Genomic DNA, 16,042 nt, shown 5'->3' on the forward strand with positions numbered 1-16,042 from the left:
GAGTTTAAGGACTGAAGCACATCTACAAATTTCTTTTGATTCCTGATCACCTGAACTAGAATAGAGACCACCATTCATCGCTAGCCTTTCCCCCATCTTTACTTGTCTTCACTGATTATATTACTTTGTGACATATGCTGGCACATACTTATTTACTGATTGTCTACCTCTTCCAATAGAATGTAGGACAATGAGGGCTTAGATTATGTCTATCTTGTCACTGTTGCATCTCCAGATTCCTAGAACAGCATCTGGCATTTAGTGAGTATTTTATAAATACTTGTGAAGTGAATGAGTGTCTGTGCATAGCTATGAAATGAATAAGCAAATGAATAAATTTTTCAAACACTAGAACAAAGATCTTCAGCACATATATATAGTATATATACGTATATGTGTAAAAACATAAATATATACAGGGGCGCCTGGGTGGCTCTGTCGGTTGAGCATCCCACTTTGGCTCAGGTCATGATCTCATGGTTTGTGAGTTGGAGCCCCACGTCGGGCTCTGTGCTGACAGCTCAGAGCCTGGAGCTGCTTCGGATTTTGTGTCTCCCTCTCTCTCTGCCCCTCCCCCACTCATGCTCTGTCTCTCTCTGTCTCAGAAATAAACATTAAAAAACATAAATATATGCATATATAACTGAGGGTTTATAATATGGATTAAATAGAGTAAAATGGGCCCTAGGATTTAAGTTTTGATGCTAGTATTTTGCTGAGGTGGCCAGATGATTGCCAGTAAAAGTGGACAAAAAAACAGCAGAACCTCATTTCATTTTTATTTTCATTAATCAGAATTAAAAATCTGAATATTGCCAACATGTGTATTGTAGGAGTAAGAAGTCTTTCAAATGGGGCTGGGGAATCATTTGCCAAATGGATTCAGGCTGTTACTCTGCTCACAACTATGTGTTTATACTAGCAGAGCCTGGACGTTTTCAGGGTTGGGTGTTTTAAGCACTATATCAAATTCATATCTTTTCTGGGTCAGTTTAAAGTGTCTTATCCAGTTAATTCTCTATAATTCAATTTATCTCCTCTCAAAAGGAAATGGGCCATTTAAGGGAAAAATAAAGCCACCTTGATGTCACCCACAGGGTAGCTAGACCAAGTGAGTCAGTTGGCTTCCCAAAGGAGAGGCTGATGGTGGCAGGCTGACTGGCAGCCATATCAGGGCTGCATTAGATCTGGATTTTACTGACATTAGGTAATCTCTCCATCTCTCTGTCTGTCTCTGTATGTGTTTGTGAGAGAGAGAGAGAGAGAGAGAGAGAGAGAGAGAGAGAGAGGGAGAGAAGTTGGCAGAGAAGAACAGAAAGCGGGGGTGTTTGGCTGGTAGTATTGAATCTGAAATGAGCGATATTATGGAAGGCATACAGTATTGAATATTGCTGTATCAACAACCATTTGGGGAAGAATTCTGTAGGGGAAAGATGATGTCTTTCTCATGGCCTCCAAGTTACTCTCCAAGTTCCATTGATACCAATACCCTGGTGTTTTTCCAGTGCTTCTGTAGAACCTTCCCACCCTCTCCCCAACCCCAGCCAACTTGGTTAAGGGATTACTTCTGATGAACATGATTGATGAGGGGCACATGGGTGGCTCAGTTGGTTAAGCGTCTGAATTTGGCTCAGCTTGTGAGTTCAAGCTCCGCATTGGGCTCTGTGCTGACAGCTCAGAGCCTGGAGCCTGCTTTGGATTCTGTGTCCCTCTCTCACTCTGCCCCTCCCCTGCTCATGCTCTGTCTCTCTCTCTCTCTCCTCTCTCTCTCAACAATAAATAAACATTAAAAATTAAAGAAAAACCATGATTGTTGAACCTGACATTACGCTTGGGTAGCGTTGATTTGTCCAACAGAGGAAATTTACCTGAGCTGAGCCCATGGAAGTCCTTCCCCAAAGACCGAAATTGGGGCTGAGAGAGACAGAGCTTTCATAATTGTCCAACTTGTTGGATATACAAACTTTTGAGCTGGCAGAGCTGACTATTCTGTGATATAGGAACCCCATACACAAAGGGAGAAGGACAAAGGCATGTGCCCAGAAGAAGCAAAGACAAGACAGAGAAACATTACAATATTTGAGTCTTTGATTCCAGTTTCTGAGCCCAGTTGCAGTCCAGCATTATTTCTTCAATAATTATAATTAACTTCCTTTCTGCTTTGGCCTAAGAGAGCTCAGGTAGATTTCTGTTGCTTGCAACCCAAGAAATCCTACGTAACATACTCTGGATTATGCACTTCCATTGCTGCCATTTGTGGTGTGTCCAGTTCCATGCCTGGTGGGATGTGATATTTCCCTCCCTCTGGCTCATGCTGATAGGCCTCAAACGTCAGAGATCAAAGGAGACCAAAAGGCTGGAGCTATTTATTCAAGTCTCCGTTCAATAAGAAGGGCTATCTGTTTGGCTCTGCTGGACAGTGAAGCTAAAGGGGGAGGATCAGAGATCTCATGATGAGTCTATCCAATTCTGCCCCTGGATTTGTATTCATTGATGTCTACTTTTTTTTTAACTTTATTTATTTATTTTATGAGAGACAGAACAAGCAAGGGGGGGAGGAGCAGAGAGAGAGAGGGAGAGAGAGAATCCCAAGCAGGCTCTGTGCTATCAGTGTGATGTGAGACTTGATGCAGGGCTTGATCCCACAAGCCGTGAGATCATGACCTGAGCTGATACCAAGAGTCAAACACTTAACTGACTGAGCCACCCAGGTGCCCCTCTCATTGATGTTTCTAACTGGGCATAGAACTCTTCTTTCTTTACATCACCCCTATAAAAAGTTCCAGTGACTTCCTGCTACCTGTTGAATACCACCCAGACACCATGATCTGTTGTCCAAGGCTCTCAGTAATTTGGCATAAACCACTTTCCAATTTTAGTCCTCAGATAATCTTCATTCAACTTTGCATTTCCTGTTTCCTTGAAAGTGCAAGTGCTTACATGTCTGATATCTCTATTACTTTCAGCAGTAAGTCTGTACCTGTACACTTTTCAGGGTTTGATTCATGTTGCCCTCCCAGAAAAATTATACACATCTACCTTCCTGCCAGTAGGGTAAGAGAAGGTTGCCTTCCCTGTATATATTACAACATTAGGGATTATTATTCTTTATAACTTTGCCAATGTAACAGACATTCCTTTGGTTACTAATGAGGCAGAATAGTTTTTTATGAATTTAAGGATAATTTGTAATTCTTTTGTATATGAGTTTTTATGCTCTGGGCTAGTTTTTCTATTGTGCATTACAACTGTCATATCGATTTATAAGATATCTTTATTAAAGATATCAACTCTGTCATATATGTCGCAAAAACCTTCTTTAGTGGATTGTTTTATTTTATTATTATGTATGACTTTTGACATATAGGATTTTGTATTTTTATGGAGTCCAATATATTCTTTTTTCCTTTGATGATAGCCACCTTAGGTTTTTAGTTTTTTGGGTTTTTTTGTTTGTTTGTTTGTTTGTCTGTTTGTAATGGTTGTTATTTCTTTTTTAGTCACTATATATCTTACCTCCCAACTGGACTTAAGCTCTTTGAGAGAAGGGTCTGCTTCCAAAGTTGTATTGCTTGATTCTACTGTCTCCCCTATTTAGGTATAAGTGATCAGTAAGTGACAGTTAATTCATCTATTGGTTTTAAGCCTTCTAAGATGGATCTTCTAAGATCCATGCCTGCTGCTATTCATTAGTGAAATAACCTTCTTTTGAAAGTGTGCTGGACCAGTGATTTGCATCTAATCAATGGGATGTGACAAAAATGGATGGATAAGATTAAGCTGTAAAAAACTATGATATCTACCTTTTTTTCCTCTCTCTCTCACTTGCTTTGTTGATGTCTGTTGCTCTTGGGGGGCTTATGTGACAAGGAGCTGAGGTTAGCCACTGGCCAATGATCAGTGAGGAATGGAATCCTACCAAAAACCACAAGAGCAAGCTTGGAAGTGGATCCTTCCCCTTTTGAGACTTAAGATGGTTACAGCCCTGGTTACATTAGAGAACAGGGGCCACAGAGCTCAGGTAAGTGATGCCCAGGTTCCTGATTCACTGTGAAATAACAAAGTATTGTTTTAAGCTACTAGGTGTTGGGGTAATTTGCTACACAGCAATAGATAACTAATACAGTTGTTGAAAAAAGGCTTCTTGTCTTTGGGTGCTTTTCTTTGACTTTTGTTGAAAAACACCCCATCTCATTTACTGCTTCAAAAAGTAAAGGAGAGGGGCACCTGGGTGGCTCAGTAGGTTAAGCATCTGACTCTCGATAGTGGCTCACATCATGATCTTGCCACTCGTGAGTTCAAGCCCCAAGTGGGGCTCTGTGCTGACCGTGCAGAGCCTGCTGGGATTCTTTCTGTCCTTCTTCTCAAACATTATATCTCCTTCTCTCTCTGCCCCTCCTCTGTGCGTGCTCTCTCTCAAAATAAATAAACTTAAAAAAAAAATAAGTAAAGGAGAACCTCTATAAGGAACTACATCAACCTTGAAAATTTCAGTTGTTGTTAATGTATTTCCTAGAAATTGATTGCTGAGGGTGCTGCTGTGTTTCTTCATTGTGGGCAATAGAACGTGTTTATACTTATTCTTCTTTCCCACAGTGTCTGAGGAGGATGGAGCTTCTGGTTAGAGGAGTCCCCTGTAGTTAGCTGCGCATAGAGATGAGTTTGGAGTTACAAGCCTGGGACAGAGCTGGGACACCATGGATTAGCTCTGCATTGGGGACAAACAGGGCAAGGGAAGTCAGCACCAGGAGAGAAGAGCCATGGGGGAGGAAAAGAGACCTTTTGTGGTGCACAGTGGGATTGGGACTTTGGAGATAGGAAGTCTCTCGTGATTTTTAAGTAGTTCACTGTGGGGTGTGCAATAGAAATCCCTCATCCGTGATTCCTGGGGCACTTTAAATAAAGTTTACATTACTTCTTAATGTTTTCCCGGGAGTCGGTGTTTCAGGGGAACTATCAATGTGGAATTCTGTCTCCAGAAGATGCTTGAATGGACTTAGACACAGTTGCTGGAAGACGAGGAAGTTACTGATTCCTAGGTCACACTGGGATTGTGCTAAGGTGGTTCCGAGAAGGGCAGGGGGTTCATGCCCCTCACCTCCTGTGGCTTGGCTCCTTAACCAGGGCCTGGTGCCTGCTGCCCGCATCCCACCCAGTGATGGCCAGCGCTCAGTCGTGGTGCCCCCCACTCCCACCCTGGAGGCACAGAGTTTGGCTTTTCTTTCTCATCTCCTCTCCCTCCTTAAGGTAAGTGGCTCTGCATCTTATTTGTCCAGAGCCCTGAATTTTTTTTCTGCATGGATTAATACTAAAAGTCTAATCTAGTAAAATGAATCTCAGTTGATGTGTCAGTTAGACAGAGAACTGGCTTTCTCCCTCAGATCGGCTAATGTCATGTTAAAAGGAGATGACAATCTTTGCTTCTTCCCTACTGAGCTGAATTACCTGGACATCTTGAACTGAGGTGCCAAATCTTAAAAGACATCCAGATTTTCTAGTCTTTGGCCAGAGGTGATTTTTACAAGTTTTAAAGGGATTTTTCAGTTTCTTTAAAAAATATTTTCATCTGTTCGTTTGGTTTTTAATCTTCACTAGGGCCAGATATTTTTTGTGCTTATAGGAATGAAGCCAGGCCTGGGCAATCAGAAATGATTAAACCCATACAGGGACCTAAAGACCCCAGGGTTTGAGTTAAATGGCTATTCCAGTGACTGCTGAAGACAGGGAGCTGATGTGAAAATTGAAGCAATTACCTAGATCACTCAGGCAGAAGAATTTCTGAAGCTTTTTTTCCTTGAACAATCCAGATAATTGCTTCAATTTACACTTCTTACTGGCAGTAGAGACTGGTATTGGGACTCTAGGAGTGAGCTAAATAGAGAGAAGCAATGTACTCAGAAAATTATTCTGATAACTCAGGAGAGAATGCGGGTATGGGGGGAATTCAGTGCTTTGGCCTTGATTTCTACCAGGCTCAAGCAAGTCAAAGTGAGCCTGTTCATTGTTGCCTGAATGATCCAGATAGTTCTCCATTGTCTGTTTCATCTCAGCAGGGACATTTTAGGGCCATGCAGGTGTTGCTGGTGGAAACTTTGGATGAAATTTTGACGGGGGAACTTAGGGTCTGTTTGAGGCTCTTACCCTGTGCTAACTGCCTTCCAAGGACCCTGCTTCAAGAAGGCCTTGCTGGGTCAGGAAAGAGAGGAGTGCAGTGGGTGCTGTCCTGGAAAAGCATACCACACCTGTTAATTTAAGTAGGAGCCAAAATCAGAGCACCAGGACTTGATCATTCCTTTAGGCAACAGATTTGTCCACTAGGGTCCTTAGAGATTCATCTCTGTGATGGAAAATTCATATTTTTGAATGAGTGAATGAATAATGTATGAATGCATGAAAGACATTTATTGAGTTGCTACTCTGTGCCTGGCATTATGCCGAGTCCTGAAATAATTAACTTTATATTAATATATGCCTTTTCTTTCTTTTTCTCATGTTTTCTTGGGAAGGGTGATTCCTCCAATCTCTTCACACTCTCTCCCAGACTTTATTTCCGAACCATTTTCTCACAGATCTCCCTTTCAATTCTCACTTATCTAGAATAGATAATATTTTTAGTGCCATTTCAACAGATGGGACAAAAAAAATCATTCAGAGAAGATGAATACATTTTCAATAGTCACAGAACTCTTTAGCAGCAGAACAGGAATGAAAAATGTAGGTCCCAAGCCCAAGGCTCCAGCTACAATGCAATTTATTTTCAGGTTTATGTATTCATTCATTTGTCCTTGCCATTATCATGATCATGAAGGACATGGATTGATTGATCATTGAGAAAGTATCTGTCGAGCATGTAAATAATACATGATCCCCACAGCATAGATACAGGAGCCAGACATACACACAAGACATTTAGCAGAAAGAAGTGTGAAAAGGAAAGAACTAGAGAACAGTACCAGGCAACAGTAGGAATGTCATTACAAGGCAGGAAGTGCCCAGGTGCCAAAGCAGAGAACCCTGTGGGCTAGAGCTGTTCAGAAAGGTTTTTAAAATTCAATTCCTTGTTTTTTTCAGTGTTATGTATTTTTAATGTTTTTATAAATGTTTATTTATTTTGAGAGAGAGAGAGAACACAGGGGCATGGGGTGGGGGAGGAGCAGAGAGAGAGAGATAGAGAGAGAGAGAGAGAGAGAGAGAGAGAATCTCAAGCAGGCTCCAAGCTGTCAGTGCAGAGTCTGATGTGGGGCTCATGAACCATGAAATCATGACCTGAGCCAAAATCAAGAGTCGGATGTTTAACCAAGTGAGCCACCCAGATGCCCCTCAAGGTTACATATTTTTACAAATTGAGATACCATTGACACATAACATTGTATTTCAGATGTACACAGAATGATTTGATATATGTATATATTGTGAAATGATCACTACCATAAGTTTAGTTAATGTCTGTCCCCATACATAGTGACAGATTTTTTTCTTGTGACGAGAGCTTTACTCTCAGCAACTTTCAAATATGCAATAGAGTCTTGTTAACCATCAGACCATGGTGTACATTACATCCCTAGGACTTATTTATCTTATAACTGAAAATTTGTACCTTGTGACCCCCCTTTCCTCCAATTTCCCCACCCCCACCCTCCAGCAACCACCAAACTGTTTGCCGTGTCTGAGTTCATTTTGTTTGTTTGTTTGTTTAGATTCCACATATAAGTGAGATCATACAGTACCTATCACTCTCTATCTGACTTATTTCACTTAGCATAATGCCATCAAAGTCCATTCATGTTGCAAATGGCAATATTTTCTTTTTTATGACTGACTAATATTCCCTCAGTTGTGTGTGTGTGTGTGTGTGTGTGTGTGTGTGTGTGTGTGTGTGTACACATACATATATATCTTCTTTATCCATTCACCTGTTGATGGACAAATTGGGTTGTTTCCATTTATTGTCTATTATAAATAATGCTGCAATGAACATAGGAGTACATATATCTTTTTAAAACCGTGATGTAATTTCCTTTGGGTAAATACCCAGAAGTGGGATTGCTGGATCATATGGTATTTCTATTTTTAATTTTTTTGAAGAACTGCCATACTCTTTTCCATAGTAGCTGAACCAATTTACATTCCTATCAACAGTGCACAAGGGCTTCTATCTTTTAAAAATTATGGCAAAATATACCACAATAACAGAATTTATTTTATATTTCATAGCATAAAATTTGCAGTCTTAATAATTTTTAATGTTTATTTATTTTTGAGAGACAGAGTATGAACAGAGGAGGGACAGAGAGAGAGGGAGACACAGAATCTGAAACAGGTTCCGGGCTCTGAGCTGTCCGCACAGAGCCCAGACGTAGGGCTTGAACTCAAGAACTATGAGATCATGACCTGAGCCAATGTTGGATGCTTAACTGACTGAGCCACCCAGGCGTCCCACAGTCTTAACCATTTTAAAGTATACAGTCAGTGGTATTAAATACATTCACATCATTATGCAATCATCACCACCATCAATCTCCAGAACATTTTTTTACATTCCCAAACTAAAACCCCATACTCATTCAATAATAACTCCCCATTCTCCCCTCCCTCAAGTCCCTGGCAGCTGCCTTTCCACTTTCTCTGTGAATCTGAATACTCTAAGTACCTCATATAACTGGCATGGTATAGTATTTGCCTTCTTGTGACTGGCTTCTTTCACTTAACATAATGTCCTTAAGATTCATACATGTTGTAGCATATGCTGGAATTTATTTTTAAGGCTAAATAATACCCTATTGTATGGATATGCCACATTTTGTTTGCCCATTCATCCACAGGTGTATGCTTGGGTTGCTTCCACATTTTAGCTATTGAAAATAATGCTGCCATGAGCATGGGTATAGGAATATGAGTCCCTGATTTCAATTCTTTGGAGGATATATGCAGAGGTGGAGTTGCTGGGTTGTATGTTAGTCTATTATTAATTTTTTGAGGAGCCGTCAGACTGTGTTTCATAATATTTGCACCATTTTATGTTCCCACCAGCAGTGCACAAGGGGTTCAACCTCACACCTCTTCGACACTGATTTTCTGTTTTTGTTTTTGTTGTTTTATAATAGCCTTTCTAATGGATGTGAAGGGGTAGCTCATTGTGGTGTTGATTTGCATTTCTGTAATGATGAGTGAGGTTGAACATCTTTTCATGGGCTAATTGGCCATTTGTGTCTCTTTGGAGAAATTTCTATTCAAGTCCTTTGACCATTTTAAAATCAGATTTTCTTTTATTGTTGATTTGTAGGAGTTCTTTGTATATTCTGGATATCCTTAATCAGTATATGATTTGCAAATATTTTCTTCAATTCTATGAATTGCCTTTTTACTCACTATCCTTTGATGCATAAAAGTTTATTGTTTTGATGTTGTTCATTTTATCTATTTTCTCCTTTGTTTTCTGTGCTTGGGTGTCTCTTTAATTTTTTTAAACCCAGGCCAATTATAAACTTTTCCTAGGGCTTGTTAATCCTTTTTAAAAAAATTTTTTAACATTTATTTATTATTGAGAGACAGAGAGTGAGCATGGGAGGGGCAGAGAGAGAGGGTGATACAGAATCTGAAGCAGGCTCCAGGTTCTGAGCTGTCAGCACAGAGCCCGATGCAGGAGCTGAACTCACAAACAGCAAGATCATGACCTGAGCTGAAGTCGGATGCCTTACCAACTGAGCCACCCAGGCGTCCCAAGGATTTTTTGATCTTACCTAGTCCATCTCCTTTTCCCCACCCCCATCTCCTTGATTAAACCTTCTTAGCCACCACTGAGCGGTCCACCCAGGGTACTCTGACTTGTTTCTAAGTTTCCTGTGGATTATGACTTATTTTGTGACTTCCCCTCAAGTTGCGGTGGGCAGGGGTGGGGGGAGGTCTTTATTAATCCTCTCGAAAAGAGCTCATTTAATAAACCTAAATTTATATTTATAGTGACAACAAATGTGATTCACTTAGTTAATAGTTCATGAATAGATAGATGAATGGATGCATGAAGAGTGAACCCGTGGACACACAGGTCTCTCCACCCCAGATTATCCATGTGCTGACCTTCTCAGACGTTCTCAGTGTGTGTGAGATTCTGGTAATCTTCTAGTGGGCTCAGGGAAACCCGGGATTGGACTGACCTCTCCAGTATATTGTGAAGTTGACCACTAAAGATGATGGATGTCTGAGCCAGAGCCTGAGAATACTAATGTGAAAACAGATGAGAATGTGGCACTTTGGCCTTTTTAAACCTACTTTCACTGCATCTGAGTATGATAGGAAAAAAATAGGATAAAATAGGGAGATTAGGAACTGATGGTCCCTGGGATGGGAAAGACATATTTTGGAACAATGCTGGGAATGTCTGACCATAGCAAATCCCCTCAGGCAGCTCCCCCTCAGGTTTCCTTCAGGAATTTGACAAAAGGCCTGACTAAAAATAAGTAGACCATAAAACCTATGACCCACAAGGAACTGGCCACCCCTCATACAATGGAAACTTGTCAATCAGGAATGGACAACCCAGCACCTAGAGTTATCCAGCCAATAAGGATAAAACCTGAGAAGGTACAAGGGGGAAGGGAAGGGGTGGGGTGACCAGAACCTTATAAAACAAGGACCCTTGCTTATTGTCAGCAGGCATTCACTTTCCAATGTCCCCTCTCTGTGAAGAGAGCTCTCCTACTATTCTTTCTTTCTAATCTTATATTTTAATAAACTTTTGTCTGCTGCTCATTTTGTGTCCACCTCTTCATTCTTTGAAGTGGCAAGACAACGAATCCCGGGTATTGTGGTAAAAAAAAAAAAATCCTACAACATGAGGACAGGAAATCAAATTGGTACTGCTCATAATGGCTTATAAAAATTTATTTTTGTAGGTCTGTCTTCTCAGCTAGGTGGAAAAACTGTATTCCCAGGTGAACTTGCATTTAAGCAACAGATGTATTCCTTAATTTAACTAAGTAATACATCTGTCTTACCACCATTTGCTCAGCAAACAACAACAACAAACATTCAAGGGTTTATACTATGTGTCAGGCACCATACTAGGCTCTTTAAAAGCTTTATTTCTTAAAATTCGCTCAAAAACTTTATAAGATGATTCGCTATTCCAATGATAGAGTTAAAATTGAGTCTTAAGGGAATCGAATACCTTGCCATGGGTACCTCCCACATCTAGTAAGTGGCAGGGCTGGGATTTTTACTCAGGTAGAACTTCCTTCTAGGTTGGATTTCTTATTCAGCATGCTGCCTACTATGCACTAGATGCTAGAGACATAAAGATGAGGCAGCTATAATTGCCCATGAGAGTGTAGTGATAGAGATGTGAATAGTAGGTTGTGAGGATAACAAGAAGGACCACCTGCCCTTTGTGGGTGTTTAGGAAGTCAGGGAAGGCTTTCTAAGGAGGGAGGATTGAGTTGAGTCAAAGAGGAAAAGGTAGCACTGGAAAGGGGGAGTGGACATCTAATTGTTTTGCCAGCCCAGCACCATGTTCTTTTTCTGGGAATGACATCCCTCTTGTTTTGGGAACCTTCCCATCATGATATTCCTCAAAGATCTTACAAAGTTCCTGACTCTGATTGAGTGGTCTAGGGGTAGATACCTAAGCTCAAGCCAATCATAGACTTTCCCTAGTTTTTTTCAAACCAAAACTCTGAACAAACATCTATCCTTATCTAATGGTAGAAATTGAAGAATGAAACCCAGAGACTCTTGGCAGCTGGGTCTCCAGACATTGGGGGGATGATCTGGAGTGAGAAAGAATGAAGGCAATACAAAGAGGAATCAGGGACCACAGAGAGTTAGAGTCTTGGTAGCCTGCCTATTTCCTGGCTCCATTGTTTAATCATTTTTTTCTAAATAAGCAAGATAATCTGGATTCTTCTGATAAATTCTCCTATTGCCATGGTGACTTCATTTGGGTTTCTCTTACTTTTTACTGTAAGAGCCTTAATACACTTACTTAGTAATAGGCATGAATGGATGACTCTTAGCAAATGACTTAAAGTATCAGAAGCAAGCACAGCAAGAGGTGAATGGAGGAAGCCACAAATAGTTTGGTATTTGTCAGTGTGTAAACATCAAGATGAGAAGTGGTAAGAGATAAGGCTAATAAGTCGGCAGAAATCTGATCATGGGGTTCTGAGCGTATTTTGCAAGGGACTTCAGAACTTGATCCTGTATATATTCTGTTCATGCTACGGGTTCTAAGTAGGCATTAGGCAGAGGTTCTGGAAACTACACTACAATTAGTAGTAATTAAGAGAGATTCTTCACCTGGGAGTCACAGGCAGGTTTTGGTTGTTCCCAAATCCAATGACATAGCGTGAAAAATCTGTGGGTGTGTGCAAGTTTTTTTTTGTTTTTGTTTTTGTTATGGAAAGTGTCCCCAACTTTCATCAGATATGAAAGCAGCCCCTGACCCAAAATATGTTGTGAACTGGTATGTGCAGGCATTTTGGGGAAAAACGGCTTTAAATATTCAGGCAAATCTCATTTCCCCCTTGATTTCCCAACAACTCTTACAAAACCGTTCAGCACAGAGAAAATGCTCCATAACGTTTCGGTTGGACATTGTCATAAGGGATTCTCCTTGGAGATCATGAACAGATGTAAAGAGATGATATAGACCTGGTTTATCTAGAGATCTTAACTGGTAATACTGGATACGACCTCTACCCTGTTCTTGACCTGGGCAGCCAGACCAGACCTACAGGCTTTTGGAAGTGGCACCTGGGGTACCACCGCTGTCCCCCAAAGCCAACCCAACTGCAAGTAAGTATCTTTGTCCTTCCACCAAGAGGAGGAGCGACTACAAGTCCCAGGATGCCCCGCTCTCGGAGCCGGGGCGAGGGCGGGGCGGATCTCCGCAGTGACGTCACCGTCCCGGGGCGAGCCGGGGGTGGGCGGGGCCAAGGGGCGGGCCGGGGAGGCGGCCGAGCGCGCTGGTGCTGATGCAGGATGGCTGGGCGCGCAGGAGCCCGGGAGGTCTGAGCCGGGCGAGGCTCGCTCCCTGCGCATCGCCTCGTCCGCCGGCCGCGTGGTCGCGGGCAGGTGGGCCCGGGGAGCAGCGCCGGGCCAGGGCAAGGCCAGGGAAGGCGGGTCTGCAGCCGGCGGGGCGGGAGGCTGGCTGATAGAAACCTACCCGGTTTCGGAACGGCCAGAGGCGCCCAGCCCGCCGAGTTCGCGATGACCTGCTGAGAAGCTTCGTTGGAGGCTGCAGGAGGCGGCCTCGCTGCAGGCGGTGCGGTTCGCGGCCTCCTCCCTCGTCTTACTGAGCCCCGGCCCCCCACCCATCCCCGCACCCCCTCCCTGCCGCCAGCCGAGATGGCGGATCCAGCCGAATGCAGCATCAAAGTGATGTGCCGGTTCCGGCCCCTCAACGAAGCGGAGATTCTCCGAGGGGACAAATTCATCCCAAAATTTAAAGGCGATGAGACCGTGGTGATTGGGGTAAGTGTCCGGGACGTGTGGGTTCCCCGGCTGCTTCGCGCCGCAGCTGGGCGCCCGAACGCCCTAGACGGCAGAGGTGTTCGGCCACCCCTTCGGACATCCCCGCAGGGCTGCCCTCTCGCGTGGACTTGAAGAGAAACCCCCTCCCCTACGCCCTACAGTTCGCTCCCGGGCTGGTGGAGGGGCCACTGGGGGCAGCGGGCGGGCCCAGGTGTGGAGAGTGGAGGTGGGGGGCGAGGAAGGGTTCGGCGCCGCCATTGTTCGCGGGGTGGGGGCCCTCGTGGGCCTATTGTTCCCCGCCCTGGCCACGCCGCGTGGGTAGGGTGTTTCGGTTACCCTCAAGCGGGGTGCCCAGGCTCCCCTTAAAGTATGATCTCTGCACTCCATATATGGTTCCAGGCATCAGTTCGATTTATCGAACACTACCTGTTCTTCTCACGACCTTAGCAAAAGCAAAAGAAAAAAAGGTACTGGAAAAATCCTAGCCTTGGTTCGGAGCTCCCACGCGGTGTAGACGCGGCTCCCCGCGGCGTTTCACCTTGCTCTGCGTGCAGAAGGCTGGGGGTGTGGGGAACACTGGTGGCCTTGGTGTTCCCGGGAGGCCTGGTGTGTCTTCTGCTTCCTCTCAACCCAAGCTACCCTGGACGTGGTCCCCGGCACTGACCCCTCCCCAATGAGGCGACCCCCCACCTGGTGTCCGCAGACCCTCAGATGTGCTTCGCGCTGGGTGGAGAGTAGGCTGTGTGCCCACATCTGTGGGACTAGGGGGCCCAGAGCACACCCATATAGCCCCTGTCTGCCAAGAGTAGAAGTTACTTTGTGTGGCTGGGTCCCCCCTCCCCCCCCCCCCCTTCGCTTGATCTCCCGTCCTACCTTTCCTTTCCTCCTCCCTTCCCTTCCCCCCACTTGGCTCCCTTTCTGCAGCCGGGACTGCTGGTGGGGGCAGGGAATACCATTGGGTTTTAGTTCTTAAAGCGGTATGTCAAATGAAATAAACCAGCCTTTCCCCCGCCCTTTCACCCCCCGTTGTCCCCAGCGTGTGTAGCTGACGGTGCCCTCTTTGTATGCGAGCCGCGTGGGGAGGGACCGAGTTAATGGGAGCCTCCCGGTCCCCGCTGACATATTCCTGGCAGCCCGCTCGAGGCTGCTGATGCAGCCTTCCCGTCCCCGGCATTGATTAAGTGATGTCATCCAGATTACTGAGCATGCTCCGGCTAACCCCCTCCCTCCGATTCCCCCCAGTGGCTGGTGTATTTAGGTCAAGTGATTGACAGGTGACAGTTTCTGGAGGGTCCCTGCCAGCGTCCGCCAAGCCTTTCTCAAGCACCAGAGGCTGACGTTTGCCGGCCAAGTGGCCCCCAGCATCTTCACCAAGGTTGTGCCGCAGTCCCTGAGAAGGGCCCGAGGGACTAGCAGGTGCTAGCCGGATTGGTAGGCGGTAAGGCGGTAGGCGGGTGCTCTCCCTGAAAGGGTAACTGAGGCAATGCTCTGGCCTTTGCCCAGGGGCTTCATCTTGTCCCTCCCTTAGGAAGGCAGCTCCCTTTGAGGACCTCTTCTCCCCTTCCCATTTTTACAGTCATCAGGAAAGCATGACCTCCAAATGGCATGCGTTTATTCTAGGAGCTGACCTATCAGGGCAGGAAAGGGGGCTTTTCTCTTTGCTTAGTGTTAAATTGAAGAGAAGACTTATGCTACAATTATTGATGAAGAGGGGAATTCTATACTTAATGGCAGGATAGGTGATAGTGACATATCTGCTGCCAGTACATGGGGCAGATAGTAGCTTGTTTGGGTTACATCTCTCAGCTGGGATCAGCCTACAGTCAGATTTGCTATTTCCTGAGCCAGGCTGTAGTTTAGATAGAGTCGGAGTTACTGGGGACATCTCGTCCCTGCCCCTTACCTTGTAACAATTTTTTAACAAATAATTATGCAGCACTAGAACATGTTCTGGTGACCCTGTTTTTTTTTCCAGAGGTTTTAAAGAAAAGCCTGAAGAAGTTGTTATTTTTGTTCTTCCTCTACCTCTCCGGCTCCTCCTTCTCTTTCTCAGTCTTGTAAGAGTGATCTGTGTGCAAGGTGGAGATCCTAAGAACCATGTTTATTTCACATCTAAGTATACATGTGATTAACTAAATACATTAAAACAAAGTCACTCTATGAGTAATTTAAACTAACAGTTGTGGGTGTGAATACACATGTAACTCTTCAACTGTAAAGGGAAATTTTTGATTATCTTACTATAATACTTTTTAATACAGCGGTTTTGAATTTTCTTCAGGATAAGTTTGGTTCTTTTTTTAATAGAAAAAAGCATTCATATAGTAAAGTGTTATCAGAAGGGTACAGCTTAGCGAGCTTTTATAAAGTAATCACTCCCCTGTAACCATTTCTCAGACTAAGAAACACATTTTCAGGACCCCAGAGGTCCCATTAGTGTCGTTCCCGGTTATTAACTCCCTCTGCCTCAGGGTAACCACTATTCTGACTTCTGCCATAGATTAGCTTTGCTCGTTGTTGTTGTTGTTGTTGTTGTTGTTGTTAATAAACTTTATATACGCAAAACCATAGA

General features: G+C 43.9%; 1 protein-coding gene across 1 annotated transcript in view; it reads left to right on the top strand.

The window, feature by feature from the left end:
- The first annotated feature begins 12,920 nt into the window (after nt 1–12,920).
- The window catches only part of KIF5C (kinesin family member 5C), a 162,661-nt gene continuing 159,539 nt past the window's right edge, over nt 12,921–16,042 (top strand). Inside the window, exon 1 of the mRNA XM_027055825.2 lies at nt 12,921–13,470. Within this exon, the coding sequence (XP_026911626.2) occupies nt 13,345–13,470 (126 nt within the window). The 5' untranslated portion in view covers nt 12,921–13,344. The remainder of the gene's footprint in view (nt 13,471–16,042) is intronic.

The sequence above is a fragment of the Acinonyx jubatus genome, chromosome C1 (genome assembly GCF_027475565.1).
Source record: "Acinonyx jubatus isolate Ajub_Pintada_27869175 chromosome C1, VMU_Ajub_asm_v1.0, whole genome shotgun sequence".
Classification (NCBI taxonomy): Eukaryota; Metazoa; Chordata; class Mammalia; order Carnivora; family Felidae; genus Acinonyx; species Acinonyx jubatus.